This window comes from Vulpes vulpes, unplaced genomic scaffold, assembly GCF_048418805.1.
Source record: "Vulpes vulpes isolate BD-2025 unplaced genomic scaffold, VulVul3 u000000698, whole genome shotgun sequence".
Taxonomy (NCBI): Eukaryota; Metazoa; Chordata; class Mammalia; order Carnivora; family Canidae; genus Vulpes; species Vulpes vulpes.
The window spans coordinates 387,864-406,699 of record NW_027325792.1 but is presented as its reverse complement, the minus strand read 5'-3'; the positions used below and the strand labels follow the sequence as shown (position 1 = coordinate 406,699).

Below are 18,836 nucleotides of genomic sequence, written 5' to 3'. Positions count from 1 at the left end.
GGCCTGCTTTCCCCTCTCAGTTCACAGCCACCAACCCACACCCCTAGTGATGTGGGTCTCGCTTCTGAGGAATGGCTCCATCTGAGGAATGGCTCCGTGCCCCTTCCCCCGCCCTGCCTATGGCTGTTGCTAAATAATGGGAGGGGATGGATGGGCTTTAAAAATTCAGGGAGTGAGGAACCATCACACCATCCTGAGGGATCATGTCCAGCTGGCTCAGCGCAGGAGGCAGGCCCAGGGCTCAGAGCATGACTCAGACGTCTCTCCTTGAATCAGCTTTGCTTGCAAGGCTCCAGAAATAACCATGCTGCCAGGTTCTTACTATACTTCCACCTCGGTTACAGGCTACAGACGCAGGTTTTGCGTGTCCCCGGAGTCAGGATTCTGTTTCTACGTATCAGTGTGTACGTATAAGTGGGGGAGTTTCTTTCTCCCTAAAAACCTTTATTATTTCATGACTGGCATGTGTTGGGGTGAAGGACGTGCTGTAATCCCCCTCTCGTGGCCTTGGTCTCATAGAGAGGCCCGAGCGAGGAGACCTGACTGGGCCCTCGGCTTCATCCAGATGGCTGGGCGTACCACCTGTGGGAACACACGTCATGACCTGGGAGCCTGCTGACGTCAGTTTGGGCCCTTTGCAGCCAGGCCGACCTGGGTTCACATCCCTTCTCTGCCACTTGTGTGTTGGGTGACCTTGGCAAAATTTTATGTTTTTTGAAGTGAGATCTGTTTAAGCTACATATATATGTATATTTATATACTTGCATATTTATGTATATATAGAGGAGTCTGTATGCACATAATTACATGAACGTGTATGTATATGAAAGGACACATACACACAAATGTAAATATGGGAATGTATTTACCTATATTTTTTTCTCCCGGACATCTTTATTTGCAAAGAAAATAATCGGCATGCCCATTTCAAAATGTGCTACGATACCTACCCATTAAAGACTTAGAGGAATAGAAAGTGATAAAAATCACAATAATCCTCTAACTCCAGCCACAGTTTGGGATGAGGGAAGAAATGTGATGGCACTGAGTAAGGCCTACAGGGTCTCCCTGAGGGGTCTCTGATCCACCGTTCCTTAGGATTCATTGTCAGAAAGAGTCAACCAAGCTGCCAATACCTGGATAGTTACTTAACTTCTTGAAGTATAAATGGATGAAAAGTGTTGTGTGTGTAAGCAAAAATGAAGGTGTTTAATAGATGCTTATCCAGACTATTTTAAGCCCATAAGCAAATTAGGCAATAAGTGGACATTCATTCAAAGCCAAGCAATTACTGGGGCACCTGGCTGGCACAGTTGGTAGAGCCCACAACTCTTGATCTCAGGGTTATGAGCTCAAGCTCCATGGTGGATGTGGAGCCTATTTTAAAAAATTAATTAAAAAAATAAAAGCCAAGTAATTGCTAACAACAACAACAACAACCCAAGACAAGAAATTAAACCAGAACTTCTCAGTATTTGTCCTTGCACACAACATGACCTTGGCCGGGCTCTTAACCCTTGGACTGTTGGCGTTCTCCTTCTTTGGAGTGACGGCGACTAGCACACTCACTTCGTGGGCTTTTTCCACCAGGATTGAGTAAGCTAAAACTACACACTGGTCTCACTGTGTGAGATAGAAGGTAGGAAAACACTAATAGAGGCCTGCTGAAAGTACCAGAAATAAGATTGGGGTCATCAGAGTGGCCTCCACAGGGACTGTCTCCCAGCAGGGAACACTAAGTCCCAGAAATGGAAAGTGATTTGCTTGAGGTCACACAGCAAGTTAGAGGTAGAGCCCAGACTACCACCCAGGGCAGACATAGACACGGGAAATGATGAGTGAAGCCTCTCTTCAAATCCTTCATGGAGACACAGGTGTTGTGAGCACACCATGGGCTCAGGTCTGGTTTTTTTTTTTTTAAAGATTTATTTTTATTTGTTTATGATAGACATAGAGAGAGAGAGAGAGGCAGAGACACAGGCAGAGGGAGAAGCAGGCTCTATGCCGGGAGCCCGATGCGGGACTTGACCCCAGGACTCCAGGATCGTGCCCTGGGCCAAAGGCAGGCGCGAAACCACTGAGCCACCCAGGGATCCCCCTCAGGCCCAGTTTTGAATCCCAACTTGGTCACTTTTTTCCAGGTGGCCCTGGGCAATTCGGTTTGCTTCTTAGAGCCTCAGTTTTCACATCTGAAAAATGGGGATGGTTGTCCTTTCTTCCTTGGCTGTGGCAGAGGGAGAATGAGATCTGTAACGCTAGCTGTTACTAGAATCACAGTAGTGACGTTTATGTCACTTTTATCTTGAGCCCAGACAAAGCTCAACAGTCCTGTGGTCTGGTCCCTCCTCTCTCCCTGGCAGGAGCAATAGCTAATGTTCCTAAAGCACTTACTGTGTACTGGGCTCTGTGTGAAGTGCTTTCCATGCATTTTTTCCACCTCATTCTAACAGCAACCTTTTAAGATGCACATTCATGCTCTCCCCACTTCTCAGATGAAGAAACTGAGACACAAGGAGGGGAAGTAGTTGCTGGAGGTCACACGACTGCTTAGTGTCTGGGAAAGGATGTGGGCAGATAGTCTGACCTTGGGCAGCGAGCATAGGTTAACTCCTCAGCTGTCTTGCTCCCTTTCGAGGGAGTGGAAGGGAGAGAGGCATATGCGGTTTTCCCATGTGAGGCTCTCATGAATTCTGAGATGCTGGGCCCGCAGCTCTCCAAGGCGCCTCTGTGTGACTGAAGTCCTGGGCTGGGTGCGTGGGAGTGTGGGCAGGGCAGGGCCTACTGACTGTCATGTCCCTACAGCGGCTGTGGAGGCCTGCGTCCTGCATGGGCTGCGGCGGCGGGCGGCTGGCTTTCTGTGCTACAACGAGATTGCAACTCTCTTCATGAAAGTGGGCAAGAACTTCCCGCCGGCCGAGGAGCTGAGCCACAAGGTGCAGGACCTGGAGCAGCTGATTGAGAGCACGTGAGTATGGAGCATGGGGTATGGGCAGGGCACGCCCTGCAGAGGACAGTCCCCCTGACTCCACGTTCCTCCCTGAGCTCTGCAAGAACCCATGCCTCCTGCCAGTTCCTCTCTCCGGTTTCCTTTCTGCTCCCCAAACCTGCCAGATTGTTTCCTACCCCAGGGCCTTTGCACATGTTCTACCCACCACCCGGTTCCCATACTTCATTTTCTGTGGCTAGTTTCTTGTCATCTCAGGCTTTGCCCCAGTTAAGGATAAATTCCAACCCTCACCCAATTTTTCTTTTAGATCACTTATTTACTTACTTCCCTGTGGTTATCACCACCTCTAATTACTCTTTCATTTGTTTCCTTGATTCTTGTCTATCTTCCCCGCTTAACTCTGAACTCCTGGGAACAGGCAACTAACATCTGTTACTCCCCATCCCAGTGCCTGGACAGTGCCTAGAAATGTTCAAGACACGATTGTTGAATGCATAAAGTGGCTTTTGGGAGCCAGACCCCATTCTGAATGCAGGAAGACCAAAGTTTAATCAAAGCAGTATGGTCTCTGTCTGCATGGACCAGGTGTCACATTGAGGCCACCATTGAAGGGGAGCCTTGACTTCACTCACATGTCTTAAGAGCTGATTATGTTTGCTGGGGGAGGCTCATGGCCTGAGTATGTGTACCTGAGCACCTTCCACCAGAGCCTCGCCAGAGTCCTAATTGTTCAGCCAAAGCCTTGATCTGGAGCCTGGTCAGGGATGCCAAATAGGTTTCAGCTCCAGTTGTTGCTAGAGGCTGCCCAAAGGACCTTGTTGTGAAAGATTCTAGAGCTACTCTTGGGTTTCACAGGAAAGAATGCTCAGATTGATTAGATGGCACGAGACAGGAGAAAGAAGCACGCATGCCATGTTTGCCTTCTCTGCCATGGGTGTTCCTTCCACTTCACTGGATGGGCAATGGCCCTTGCCTTGCCTTTCAGGCCATACCAGCCCAGAGCTGCTGGCCAGAACTGTGTGATGGGCAGGGCTGTGGATTTTACATTGCCAACTCCCATTAGGAATCCCAAGTGACTCCTCAGCCACTTGGTTTTCAGGTGTCTTCCAGTCCATCTGCTAAATTTCCAGGTGTTTGCTGAGAACTTCTTAAAGGGGTGGATGTCCATCGGCCTTCCATGATATTGGGAGTGACTTTCTAATGGAGGAATTAGAGATACCCATGCCAGTTGGTAAGGGAGAGCCATTCCTTCATTCATGCAACCACTTATCCATGACAGGGAGAGGGGAGAGAGGGGGAGGGAAGAGAGAGAGAGAGAGAGAGAGAGAGAAGAGAAGAGAAGAGAAGAGAAGAGGAGAGAAGAGAAGAGAAGAGAAGAGAGAGAGAAGGGAAGGGAAGGGAGGGGGAGGGGAAGGGAAGGGAGGGGGAAGGGAAGGGAAGGGAGGGGGAGGGAAGGATAGGGTAGGGTAGGGTAGGGTAGGGTAGGGAAGGGTTTTCCCATGTGAGGCTCTCATGAATTTTGAGATGCTGGGCCCACAGCTCTCCAAGGTGCCTCTGTGTGACTGAAGTCCTGGGCTGGGAAGGGAAGGGAAGGGAAAGGGAAAGGAAGGGAAGGGAAGGGAATCACTATGAGAATCCGGCTTACCCATCAACAGTGTATGAAAGTGTATTTCCCTGCATCTTCATGCTTGTTGGGTATTATGATTCCTCCAACTCTTTGCCCACTTGCCAGGAGCAATAAGGGCTCTTTTGTTGTTTTGGTTGCCATTCCCTTCATTTCCTTGAGAGGTTGCTGTTTGCATATTGGTCCTGTTGGATTTCCTCTTTTGTGAATATTCATCCTTCTTCTTTACTGGTCTTGAAGGTGAAATCAGATCCAGGGCCTCCAGGAGAATGTGCGGAAGCTGCCGAAGCTGCCCAACCTGTCCCCACTAGCCATCAAGCACCTGTGGATCCGCACTGCCTTGTTTGAGAAGGTGCTGGACAAAATTGTGCATTACCTGGTGGAAAACAGCAGGTGAGCCAGAAAGACCAGACGCCTGGGTGTGCTCTGCCGCCACCTGCTGGCCTTCTTGGAAATTGCGCCCTGTTGCACAAAGCACCTTTCGTTTCTCCCCCTTGATATGCACTTGACTTGGAAGAAATTACATGAAGGCCATCTGGATGTTCGTCTCCGAATTAGCCTAGTTTAGGACCTTGGGACAATTCAGGTGCTTACTGGCAACGCCGGATCTCCAGATTAGGAGTGGGGTGTAGGATCCTGCAATCTTAGGCATCTTTCTTCTCCCATGAATTAAGCCTACTGTCTTCTTACTAACCATGGCCCTAGAGGAGTCATTTAGCTTCTCTGTGTCTCTCCTCTCATTTGGTAAGTGGGACAGAGATCGCTGCCATTCTGGAGAAGAGGTGAGAAGGGAAGATAGTGAGTCCACAGCATTTTGGAAATTTATAATGATACTTTCTTACATTTTTTTTTTCTAGCTCAGATCAACTTGGTGTAAATGTTTTGTAGTATGAGCCCTCTTGGCAAGCATTTATCCATCCATTGATTCTTCCAACAAATATTTAATGAGCACCTAGCAAGTGCCAGGCACTAACCTTAGATGTTGGGGATACATTGGTCTTTTTTTTTTTTTTTAATTTTTATTTATTTATGATAGTCACACACAGAGAGAGAGAGAGAGAGAGAGAGAGAGAGAGGCAGAGACAGAGGCAGAGGGAGAAGCAGGCTCCATGCACCGGGAGCCCGACGTGGGATTCGATCCCGGGTCTCCAGGATCGCGCCCTGGGCTAAAGGCAGGCGCCAAACTGCTGTGCCACCCAGGGATCCCGATACATTGGTCTTAACTGTCATGTTCAAAGCTTGGATGTTATGCTAAGGGATAGGGAAGCTGGGGAAGAATGTAAAATCTGAGACTCTTCACGACCAGTACTCCTTTCCAGCCAGAAGGAGAGGGAGAGAGAGAATATCAAGGAAATACATGAGAATCTCCTCATCTCTTGGTATATGAAAGTGCCTATTTAACCACATCCTCACATAAAATGGGTATTATGATTATCTTTCATTCTTTGCCTGTTTGCCTGGAAAACATATCTGAAAGTATAGAACAAATCCTTCTCTTCATGAACCTCACATCGTAGCAGGGAAAACAGGTAACTAGTAATTGGGATAATATATGATGAATATTCCAAACTAGGTGGGTGGTGTTTAATTTACTCTGGGTGGTCAGAGAAAGTGTCCTGGAATACATGGCAGTTAAGCTTCCATTTGAAGTGCCTGTAGGCATTAACTGGGTAAAGATGTAGGGGAAAGAGTGTTTCTAGCAGAGGGAAGCAGGTGCAAAGGCCAGGAGACAGGAGAGGAACTGGAAGAAATCCAGGCTCTGGAGTCCAATTACACCTTCTCGTGAATTATGACAAGTCTCTGCTCTGTGCCCTAACGTGGGTTCAGGGCCTCTGTAGTTACTGCCTTTGGTCTATGACCTTGTGTTTTCCGCTGAATAAATCAGTCAAAAGGAATTAGTGATTTATTTCAGCAATAACGCCAACCTCTTTATTTATTAAACTTCTTATTTTTTTTTTTTACATTCACACAGAAGTTGTAACATTAGTACAGAGTCTCCCCTACCCTTAGTGATAACATCCTCCATAACCTGCACTGTACCTTCATAACCTATGAAGGTATGTTCTGTGTTATATGGAAGAGGTTTTGGTTCAAGAAAAATTCAGGTCTCCCCACTGGCTGTGGGGTAGGGACACTAGAAACAACACAAGTGTTTCTTTTTCAATTTAAACGTTTTTATTCCAGAGCAGAGGTTGATAAACTATAGCTCGTAGACCTAATCTAGCTTTCTTCACGTTTGGCAAACAAAATCCTATTGGACCCTAGCCTTACTGATTCATTTGCCAGTCATTTATGGCTGCTTTTGTGCTACAGTGACAAACTGAGTACTTGTGACAAAATCTTACGCTCTTCAAAACTGAAAATATTGTCTAGCCCTTTACAGAAAAAGGTTCTTGACCCTTGCTTTAGAGAAAAATCTCTTCATCACTGTCCATCACAGTCCTGGCTCTCTAATCAAGCCAGCAACATGATATACTTGACTCTGTTCTAACTACAATTAACTGTTCTTTGCTCTGATCTTTCTTCAGATAGAACCTATCCTGCCATTGCCTTTGAAGAAACTTCCCCAGATGGCCTTGTGAGTTCTTTGCCTCTCTTAGTTATTGTGGCCCATGCCAGGCATACAAAACTAAGACATTTCTTGTGGTCATGTGGAATGGTGACTACCTCAGACTTTGAACTCTAACCAGTTTAACATTTCTCTTGATTTGAAAACAGGTTTTCTTTTAAAAGAGTATTTGGTCAGAAAATCTCTCTACTAACTCAGAGATTAATATTGTAATGGAGACTAACCAGGGAGCCAGAGCTGCTAAGGTAAAAAAATTGGCTGAAGGTCTGACAGCCATTCCTGCTGCAGTGCCACCGCCTACTTCTGGCCAGTCTGACAGGCTCCTTCAGGCTTCAGAGAATCCTGTGCGTTCACATTTCAGCAGAACCTGGACACTGGCCAGCCGGTGCCACTTGTTCTTGTTCTGCCTGAGATCTATTAACTACAGCATGTGCTCCTTCTTCCCTGTCCACTTCCATATTCTTGGCAATTACCCCCGTCCTGTTTATAAACCACTGTAATTCATCTACAAGCTTAGGAAATGTTTGAGAGTGGAAAGTATACTGACGAGAATTGAGTAAATGCAAGTCAAGACACACTGCACTCTATTAGCTGGGTGACTTCAAATAATTTGATTTACTTTTCTAGGCCTAAACATCACCACCCTGCATTTAATAGTCATTTAACAATAACGGTTATATCTTGGCTCCATTAATCAGCAGGAAATAGGCAAGTGTTTATTTTTCTTCCTTGCAATGATTCTTTAATACTGCATGACTAAATTTTAGAGAAAAGCAAAGAATAAGTAAATAAGGCCACTCTGCTAATTACCAACAGAGCTGGGATAAATATCCACTCCTCCCAGCTTTAAAATCCCTACTCCACCACCACCACCCCGATCCATCCAGTTTATCTGTAGCAACTGACCCTAAAACAACATGATCAGAGTTCTGATATCTGAGACTGCAGGAAGGCCCCAAGTGTAGCCCTGACTCAGTCTCACTGAGACAGCAGGGAGAGAGCAAGCAAACTGGGCTCTTTACCTCTGGATTAGGTCTTTGTAAACTGAACTCTGTGTCACAAAACAGTTATAATAATTAAACGAGTTGCAAGAATATCAAGTAATAGAAATGGGAAAGGAAAATAATACATCATTTTTAAGCATGAATGTAAGTAAGCCAGTGGCAGTCTATAATTTAATTGACTGGGACTTGGTTTTTCCACTACTGGGAATACATATTTTCATATTCTACATAACCATGGCTAAATGAGGACAAAAATTGTTCCTTGATTTATGACTCCAGGTCATTTGTAGATTCCTGTCTGATTTTCTCTAATGATTAATGCTTTTCACAAGGATGGGTTCCCAGAAAGACTGTTTTTTTATGAAGTCCTAGACCCAAAAAACTAGTTCACCATTTACCTTGGTTTAGAATTTTCATTTACATGTTGTTCTTAGTTTTCCATTTGTCCTGAATTTTAGTCTTACCCAATCTATAACTAAGAGAAATTGCATAGAGAAAATACTGTAGAAAGATTAAAAGAAAGGATGTTTTTTTAATATGATTTTTTTAAAAATCCATCTACCTGTTTTTGCAAGATTGTCAACTTATTGTGCAATGCTTTTCTGACTTCAGTATCCATGAGATTCTAATTCAGTAAGTCTGGGATTGGGCCCAGGAATTTGAGTTTTTAACAAGCATCCAGATGGCAGCAGGCAGATCATTGGACCACACTGTGGAATAACCTTTAATTGATTACTGTATCGTTAATATCCTACAGGGTGGCACGGTGCTAGGTACTTAGTAATAAATTAATTGAATGGATAATCAAAAGGGCTAAGGAGAAATGAAACAATGTGAGGTGTTCCTTTATTCACTCAGTGATTCATTTTTCAGCCCTCAATGAGTGGCTATCATGTACTGAACTTTATAGTATTGTTTGTGTGTGTGCATAGATACAATACATGTATGGACACTATAACTAGAAAAGGCACTTTATGCATACTCTATGCTTCCAAAGAGCATGAGATCTAGTGAAGGTTTTGAGAAACAAAAAATGTCATCTCAAGGTAATATTTAGGTGTTATTAAGGTGATGAGTGTGCAGAGAAGTTACAACAATAAAAATAGAAAAAAATAATGTCTTACCTTTTATATAACTGTTATATTAAATGAGCTATGTGAAAATAAGCTGGTAAGTTGTGAAAGGCCATATATATGGAAATAATAAGATTTATAAATCTCTACCCCCTTTATAGAGATGGCAAGGTCTCCCCATCCCCATTGAGTGTGTTGACCAGATGCCTCAGCTTATCTTCCTTACTCCGCAGGGTAGCGAATTAGATATCTCTGTCTGAATTTCCATCAAACGAAGTATATGTTGCCTGTTTCTGAGGCTTGAAATCTGCAGGACTGAGGCTCTGTGCTAATGATGTGCAACCTGAACTTTAAAATGTTTTACAAACTATAGTAGCTATTAAATAATTACTTGAACTTCTGGAAGTAATAAAAACCCCTGTCTTGAGATTCCTGAACAGAGTTTATCTCTTTACTAAGTATGTAAAATAATACTGTGGTAGGATAATCCTTAAAAATTGCTTCACTGTATCCTTGTTATTTGAGCACTATACATATATTTTTACCAAGATTCAGAAAAGAGTGTATGAACTTTTTTCCTAGATTCCTGCAAGATCCAAACTTTACATGACAGTGGACTTCAATAATATTCATGAACTTGCATGAGGTTCATGGAAAGCAGCACATTGAAAATTCTGTGATGAATTACTAGGAGTTTTGGTTGACAAATACTTTCGTACATTTTTCCCTTTGAGATGTAGTATTATTTGGTTTGTGCGATATGTGATTCAAAATAATGAGAAGTGAAAGAAAAAAGGTGAATCCTCTATGTATTAATCAAGGGGTCATCTAGACTATATATCCAACATGACGTTTCCCACACAGTGTGTCTAGTTCTTCAATTGCTACTTGATTTCTTGGTGAGTGTGTCTTCATGTGAGAAAATACAAAAAGCAGAAAAAAAAACTATTTATCTTGGCAGCAAGTACCGTGAACTATGAATTCAGTGAGTCCTAAATATATAGAATCAGAATTGAATACAGCCAACCTAATGGTCTGTTTTGAGAAACATCAGTCCTTTTGTCCCTTATCCTATACGTAAGGCACACTAAATTATTCGGTGTCTCCAAATACTTTCCATGTAGAGTCTGTATTTTGAGACACTTGATGGCTAGGAGATTTTAGGAGCCTTTAACAGGAATATGATGTAAAAATAAAACAAATTCAAGTTAGGAAAATGTTGGGAGTCTGCTCAGAACACCATCAGCATCGCATCCTGTCCTGGCAGTCCGCGTGGAGCTGCAGCTGAGTCCACTGCATGGAAAAGCTCCTCAGTCCAGGCATGCTCCACTTCCAACTTAAACTAAATGTATTAGAACAATATAATGCCTCTAAAAGCAGATTGCACCTTACAGTCTTCGTTCTCAAGGAGTTTAAACATGTCTTAAGAAAGGGTGATGCCTCTTTGGGATTTATGATTATTACTCGTGGGCTTTATTGCTCATTCTGGTTTCCCACTGAACACCCGCATCACATCCACCGCTGAGCATCCAGAGGCAGGCTCGTCGCTTCAAGTTGCTTTGACAATCATTAATCCTAGAGTCTGACTCCATTGTTCTGCATGTATTACATAGAACTTCTATGGAACATCAAACATATTTATTGATAGGAGAAAATTGTGTCTTTATGAGCGTTTCTGTAATGAAACAGGATGAGGGATGTGGAAAGTCACTGGCAGTTTCAGTCCAAGAGGCTCTCTTCAGGAAGAGAAAAATGGAAATGTTTTTATGAACGTGAAATAAAACTCTAAAAATGATGAGATGCTCTTCTAATACCCACTATTCAATAATAGATAGTCATAGTGTCCTTTGTGAATGAAGAGGGCACTGCAGATTCTTTCCGGTTGCCGCAAGTGTTAAGTGTTCACAGTTAGAAGCAATGAACATTACACACCTCTCCCCGTGTTTCCTCACAGCCTGGACAGTGACTACTCTCACAGATGTTAAGACCCTTTCTGTGGTTGTTAGAAGGATACTGATTACTGATTTAGGGAGAAGTTCTTAATCTCTTCCTGCATCCCGGTCCCTTCCCTTGACAGACATCAGTGCAAGTGAAACAGGGTCTTAAGTTTAATACCATTGACAAGATAACCCTCCCTCTCTGGAGCAGTGGCTCACCATAAGGCTATTACCTTGTTGGCCATGTACCATATCTCTTTGCTGCCTGCTAATGCTTTGCTCCTTTCTTTTCTTTTCTCTTTTAATTTGCATTTAGAAGAGCTAGCAACCTCACTTGGCAAAGCTAACTGCTGATGTAGCTAACGATAAAGCACTATGGCATCACTTGAATGTCAAAAATTAGAAGAAAATAAAGAGCTAACATGTATTACCGTATTACTTATTTTTCCAAAAGCCAGAGCCTACTTTAATTTTGCCAAAATTGTGTTGGAGAGTTACTTCAGTGTGGGCTAGGTCCTAGCATTTGAATTATATGGAAAGGTCAAATTAGAAAACTACAGGGGGTCCGAAGGAGTTGATTGAGAATAAAGACTGTCAATGCGAAATATAGGGACACTTGGAATACACCACAGCAAGAGAGGGCTTAATATTTTACTTTGCTTAGTTTAAAATCGGAAGAAATCAGTTTAGATAGACACAGCTTTTCTATAAAGGATGTTACGGAAGCCAAACCTCCCAATATACTAGGTAAGGATGAGTATGGTTATGTAAGTATCCTAATTATGTACCTGCCCAAAGTGAAAGATTAGGTTAGTTAATGGACAACAGAGTGATTTCACATAGTTCTTCCCTTTAAGGGACTTATAGTCTACTTCAATCCTTTTGTGTTCTGAAATATGTACATCCTTCTTTCTCTGCAGTAGGCCTTGCTAGTCTAAACATGTCTATGAATTCAGCAGCTTCTTCTCCCTAGAGGACTGGAGAATATGACACAGAGTAGGAATCTGAAATTCCAAAGATGACTTTATAGCTCCCAGACAAATGGAGCTTTCTACTAGAACTTTAAAATTAAGGAAAACCGGGATCCCTGGGTGGCGCAGCGGTTTGGTGCCTGCCTTTGGCCCAGGGCGCGATCCTGGAGACCCGGGATTGAGTCCCACGTTGGGCTCCCGGTGCATGGAGCCTGCTTCTCCCTCTGCCTGTGTCTCTGCCTCTCTCTCTCTGACTATCATAAATAAATAAATAAATAAAATTTTAAAAAAATAAAATAAAATAAAATTAAGGAAAACCATGCAAGGCTGATGATGCTAACTCTATTTGTTGAAAACAAGCTATCTCTTCTCCTCCCCATCCCCCCTTTCTCTATGTGTATGATTCAGGTAAGATTAGTGTCAAAATCAGTGAATGTCAAAGTTGATGTAAAAATCTTTAAAACTAAGAATTATTTTAATTCACCCACCTTATATGCTCTCTATACTTCCTGCCTCCTTGAGGATTTTATCATTCATTTCCCTTCTATATCTTAAACATTAAGTTCTCAGAATGTTGCAACTTCAACATTTTCAAGTCTCTCTCATCTTATGGGAAATAACCCAAAATACCACCTTGGCCCTACATATCTTCACAGAAGTCCTCTTCTTTCCATTGTCAAGTATCTTAAAGAGTTGTTTTACTCAAAGTTTATACTTCTTTACCTTTTGTGCATTCATCTCAGTATAATATGGAATTTAGGCCCACCAATTTCACTCTTCCAACCATTGACCTCTATGTTGCTAAAGCCAAAACACACATTTTTCATCGTCCTTCTTGTTTTCTTTGTGATGTTTCGTTTCTGAAAATCTCTTAGCTTCCAGTACACTATACTTTCTTGCTTTTTTTCTACTGTTTCTTTTCCTCTGTTCTTTATTTTTTTCTCTGTTTCAGTGGATACTTTTATTGATTTAATAGATCACCAACTTTGTCTCCCTACCTGCCTACAATTGGAATTTCATCTTATTTCCATGCTGAGTAGTGAAACAATGACACAGCTGTAATCAGAATAAGCTACTTCAAAAAGAGAAGCCAACACAGCTCATTTTCTTCTAGCAAGCAAAATATAAATATATGCACTCTAGAATGCACAATGGTTTAGTCACTAAGAAATTCAAATGGGATCCTGAAGAATGTAGGCAAATCCAGGGTGCAGTAAAGAGGAGCTGAGATGCTGTGCGCCTCTTTAAGGGTTCCTGGTACTGCATCTCTTGGCCACTAGCTGAATTTTGACATGAGGGAAGATTTTAGCTAATGCCAAGGAGAGATGCAGCAAGTGCTAGGTTGACTTAGGGGCTGTGCACAGGAACCAAAAGGCAGGAAAGTACTAAACACTGCTAAGAGCATCCACCCCAGGAAGGACTGGACCTTCCAAAAGCTCTAAACTCGCACCACCCCCAGTGCTCACATGGCTGACTTTATCCTCTGTGTTCCATTTGGCACAGCAAGTGGCAGTGTCTCCACCACCTATGATGGTGATGCAGCCCCTGGCGGTGGCTTTCACCACCTCATCCATGAGGGCTTTGGTTCCTCGGGCAAAAGCTTCCCATTCAAATATGCCCACAGGTCCATTCCCCATGGTCTGCTTAGCCTGAGCAACTGCCTCAGCATATTTCTTGCTGCTCTCAGGACCATGGTCCAAGCCCATCCAGCCAGCAGGTATGCCAGAGGCCACAGTGGCTTGGCCAGTGTTGGCATGCTCATCAAACTTTTCAGCAGTGACGAAGTCAACTGGCAAGGTAATTTTCACACCATTCTTCTCAGCTTTGGACATCAGGTCTTTGACGATCTTGGCTCCCTCTTCATCAAACAGAGGAGTCCCAATCTCCATGTTGTTGAGCACCTTCAGGAAGGTAAAAGCCATTCCACCACCAATAATCATCTCATTGACTTTGTCCAGCATATTACTGATCAGCTGGATCTTGTCTGCAACTTTAGCTCCACCCAGGATGGCCAGGATGGGTCGCTCTGGGCATTCCAAGGCCTATTTCAGCTCCTCCTTCATCAAGAAACCTCCGGCCTTCTGTGGCAGACTGACTCCCACCATGGAGCTGGGGGCTCAGTGAGCAGTGCCAAAAGCATCATTGACATAGACATCTCCTAGCTTGGAAAGTGAAGCTTGGAAGGCTTCTATTTTGACTGACTCAGCTTTAATCTTATTCCCAGAAGCATCTTTTCCCTTCCCTTCTTCCTCCACATGAAAGCAAAGGTTCTCCAGCAGGATGACAGACCCAGCAGCTGGGTCAGCACAAGCTTTCTCCACTTCTTGGCCCACACAGTCCTTTAAGAATAAAACATCCTTGCCCAGCACAGACTTAAGTTCTATAGCAGCTGGCCCCAAAGAATACTTGTCTGGCATGGGGACACCATCAGGCCGGCCCAGATGGCTCATAAGAACTGACTTGGCTCCATTGTCCAAGCAGAATTTGATACTTGGGATGGCAGCCTTGATTCTCTGGTTGGTTGTTATCTGGTGGTTCTTCATAGGAACATAGGCTCTTCATAGGTTGAAGTCCACTCTCATGACAACCCACTTGCCCTTCACGTCGAGCTTGTTCAGAGTCAGCCTGTTAGAAAGTGACATCCTGGCAATAGAAGGGCTGCGAGGCTGAGAGCTTAAACAGCGGAGAAGAAAGCAGCCTGCGTGTGCTCCAACCTCGTGCGGAATGCCGAGAGCTCCTCTGTTCTTTATTTTTTATTTTTTAAACATTTTATTTTTTTATTTTTTTTTTTAATTTTTATTTATTTATGATAGTCACAGAGAGAGAGAGAGAGGCAGAGACACAGGCAGAGAGAGAAGCAGGCTCCATGCACCGGGAGCCCGACGTGGGACTCGATCCCGCGTCTCCAGGATCGCGCCCTGGGCCAAAGGCAGGCGCCAAACCACTGCGCCACCCAGGGATCCCTCCTCTGTTCTTTAAATGTCAGTGTTTTCCCAGGTCTTCTCCAAGCCTGTTAACTTTTTTTTTTCTTTTTTTTTTCTCCATTCTCCTTGGGTGATTCTATTTATATTCATGGCTTCAAGCATAACCTGGAAAGCTATGATATCCAAATATGTATTTTACGTTCTATCTGGATAATAAACCCATAAGATCCTATGTTATCAATCATTCAGAAAAAAATAAGATATTCGTGGACATTTTAGTTGACTTTTATGGTGTTTAGGAGTTAAGATAGTAGTGATAAGCACAATGATAGTATTGAGAGAGGACTCGTTTTAAGTCTTGAGTCAGTCATGACCTTGAGTAAATTGCTTTAATTATAAGCCTTGTATATACTTCATTTGTTTGTTTTTTTAATTTTTATTTATTTATGATAGTCACAGAGAGAGAGAGAGAGAGAGGCAGAGACATAGGCAGAGGGAGAAGCAGGCTCCATGCACTGGGAGCCTGATGTGGGATTCGATCCCGGGTCTCCAGGATCGCGCCCTGGGCCAAATGCAGGCACCAAACCACTGTGCCACCCAGGGATCCCTATATACTTCATTTGTAGAATGAAGTACGCACTTCATAAGATTTCCATGAGGATGAAGTGAGATCATAATTGTGAAGAGCCTGGCACATAGATAGTTCACAGTAAGTAGTAGCCCTTATTGTAATAAAATGATCTCTTGAACAAGTTTCACTTCTAATTGTAGAAAGCCAAAGTAGCACTCTGAGCCCAATCAGGAGACAAAAACAAAACAAAACAAAACAAACAAACAAACAAAAACATGTAGTAGGTTAAAGCAGAACAGTTTAATACAAAGAATTACTGACTCTGACAAACATAACTATAAGATATAAAGAAATTCTGTGTGGTAAAGCAGAGAAAGAGTACCTAAGAAAGGGTAAACTTGAAAAGGGTATTAACAGATACAGAGATAATCCATAAATCACAACACTGTAAAAATGTGTTCAAATACTGGAGAAAATGTAGTTTGGCTCCTAGAGAGCAGAGCTGACCACTGGAATGGCCAGGCCAGAACTGCTGTGCAAACAACAGCCACCTCCGGAGGTATAGACAAAGATAAGAAAATGACATGTGACAAGAAAATGGTTGCTGGATCTGCAGTGGGAATCCAGGTGCCAGTAGGGGTGAAAGGTTGTTAGAACTTACTCTTTGAAGGACTGACTTGGTGTGTGACCTTCTGGACACAAGTAGCTTTATGCAGGCTGTACTAGGCTTGTCAGAGGAGTCCAGGCTGTCTGTAGAAATATCATTGCCAGGATGAGGCTGAAAGGTCAAAGGACCTTCATCCTAGGCTTGTGACTGCTAAGTAGTAGTTCCTTACCAGATGTCCTTATACCCACACTGCCTATCCTCCTGGATAGTGCTGTGAATTGGAGGAAGTCTCTACCTCCTGCAAAATCTCCCCTGCTGCCCTCTACTGAGAAACTTAACAGTGTGCATTTAAAAAGAGAAATGCTTAAGCCAATTCTGTTGTTTACCATATTGGAGGTACATTTGGAAATGAAAGGCAATGAATTGATAACTGACACAACAGATAGGCTTAACAAATACAGAGATAATCTAGAAATCACAACACCATAAAAATGTGTTCAAATACTGTGTTTTGCTCTATAGTTCTTTCAGTTCCAAGCTTTTTGATATGAAAAATTGGTGTATATATGTATAACTTTCGTTCATGATTTAAATATGAATACCCATTAGCATCATGATAGCTATGCATGTGCTAGAAGATAATTTAATGAATTACAATATAGCACATCGAAGAGTTGCTATGGTCTATTGAATCAAAAATCCAGTTCTTGAAAACTGCCTAAACATAATTTACCTATCCAATGTCAGTTTAAAATTTGCATAATAAGCCACAGTGAGTTTTAAAAATCTCATACAAATAATGATCCATTTAATATGTTCCACAAAGAAATATATTTTAAACATCTTTTATACATATATACATATTTTAAACAGTCTTTTATATATCTTTTATATATTCTAAGAGAGGGCTCATTTTCCCCCCATTACCTAAAAATGTTTCTCAGAAAAAATAATATAAAAAATTACTATGTTGATCATAATTCCAGGAGAAAACTAAGAATCCTTGAAAATATAAGCTTAATTGAACTGGTAAGAATTGCTGTTACAGCAAAGTGGCATGGCATTAGAATAACTCCCATCAGTTATCAGGTTATCTTTAATTCACAATTTACAACTAACCATTTTGTAACCTCAAGAGCTGTTCCTTTTCTCTAATTTATCTCTAATCATAATTTTTATTCACAATTGACCATTTATTATACCTCAGTGATGAGTACTTTTTATTTTTTTATCACACTTCATTTTTAAATTTAAATTACGTTAGCTAACGTATAGTACATTATTAGTTTCAGCTGTAGTTTTCAATAATTCATCAGTTGCATATGACATTTCTTAATACAGCAACAAGGTCTTATTTTCATCATTGCATCGATGGAGAAAGAGGAGAAATGTTGCATTACCTGTTCAAGAGAATCACTTCAGAAGCAGAAGGGCTGGGATTTGAAGATTTTTTTGTTTGTCTCAAAAGCTCCTTCTGATTTTAGGCATGTTTCTAACTCTAGGTCAAAGTGGAGACTTATATTTTATAATCAGAGGTGTTAGAATTGATGGCACTGCTTCTCAGACTTTCATGTACACATCGATTGCCTGAGGACTTTCATCAAATACAAGCTCTAATTTAGTAGGCCTGGAGTGAGACTTGAGATTCCAAAAAGCTCGTATTTGGTGCCTATGTTACTAGTTCATAAACCATACTTGGCATAGAAAAGGTAAACGGCAATGGGATTGGAACAGACCAAGATATTAGTGACATCTGGATAATCTGAAGATTTCAGTTCCTTGGCATTTATCTGAAGGACCTGAAAACTTATGCTCACACAAAAACCTGCACATAGATGTTTATAGCAGCTTTTGTTCATAGTTGCCAAGACTTGGAAGGAACCAAGAAGTTTTGCAATACGTGTATGTGATAAATACAAACAAATATTACTGAGCACTAAAATAAAAATGAGCCATCAAGCCATAGAAATACATGGAGGAAACTTCAATGCAAATTACTAAGTGAAAGAAGCCAAAGTGAGAAGGTCACATACTATATATAACTTTAACTATATGATGTTCCAGAAAAGAAAAAAAAACTGTGTTAACGATAAAAAGATGAATAGTTGAAGGGAATTTAGGGAGAAGATGAATCATTTTCCTTTGTTTGTGTTAGGGCACTGAAAATATGCTATGATATTATAATAGTGAATAGATGTTATTGTAAATTTGTCCAAACCCATAGAATGTAAATATCGAGTGGACCATAATATAATCTATGGACATTGGGTGATTACGATGTGTCACTGTAGGTTTATCCTTGGCAAAAACTGATAAAAATAATAATTTATATTTATAGTATAAGTATGTAAATAAAAATAAATATATTTTATATCCATATTAATTTAATAACAATTATTATTTTTAAAAATACCTCTTGGTGAATGACTTTGATGATGGGAGAGAAGCTATGCCTGTGTAGAGCATGATGTATATGGAAATCTCAATACTTACCTCTTAATTCTGTTGTGAGCCTAAGACTACTCTAAAACAAAGTCTAAAAGTCAAATAAGAAAAAATGTTGACATGGGCAGCGCAGGTGGCTCAGCGGTTTAGCACCGCCTTCGGCC

At 41.9% G+C, this 18,836-nt stretch overlaps 2 protein-coding genes and 2 pseudogenes across 2 annotated transcripts in view; 3 read left to right on the top strand and 1 right to left on the bottom strand.

Annotated features, from left to right (window-relative positions):
- LOC140597378 (small G protein signaling modulator 1-like) overlaps nucleotides 1-6,466 on the top strand; it is a 28,521-nt gene extending 22,055 nt beyond the window's left edge. The window contains exons 4-6 of the mRNA XM_072745642.1: nucleotides 345-404; nucleotides 2,803-2,965; nucleotides 4,812-6,466. Of these exons, the coding sequence (XP_072601743.1) occupies nucleotides 345-404; nucleotides 2,803-2,965; nucleotides 4,812-4,815 (227 nt within the window). The 3' untranslated portion in view covers nucleotides 4,816-6,466. The remainder of the gene's footprint in view (nucleotides 1-344; nucleotides 405-2,802; nucleotides 2,966-4,811) is intronic.
- Nucleotides 4,826-18,836, top strand: part of LOC140597368 (piwi-like protein 1) — a 96,577-nt gene continuing 82,566 nt past the window's right edge. The window contains exon 1 of the mRNA XM_072745620.1: nucleotides 4,826-4,964. The gene's annotated coding sequence lies outside the window, so the exon portion shown is untranslated. The remainder of the gene's footprint in view (nucleotides 4,965-18,836) is intronic.
- Nucleotides 5,176-18,836, top strand: part of LOC140597363 (FAS-associated factor 2 pseudogene) — a 68,229-nt pseudogene continuing 54,568 nt past the window's right edge.
- On the bottom strand, nucleotides 13,082-17,262 carry LOC140597371 (phosphoglycerate kinase 1 pseudogene; annotated as a pseudogene).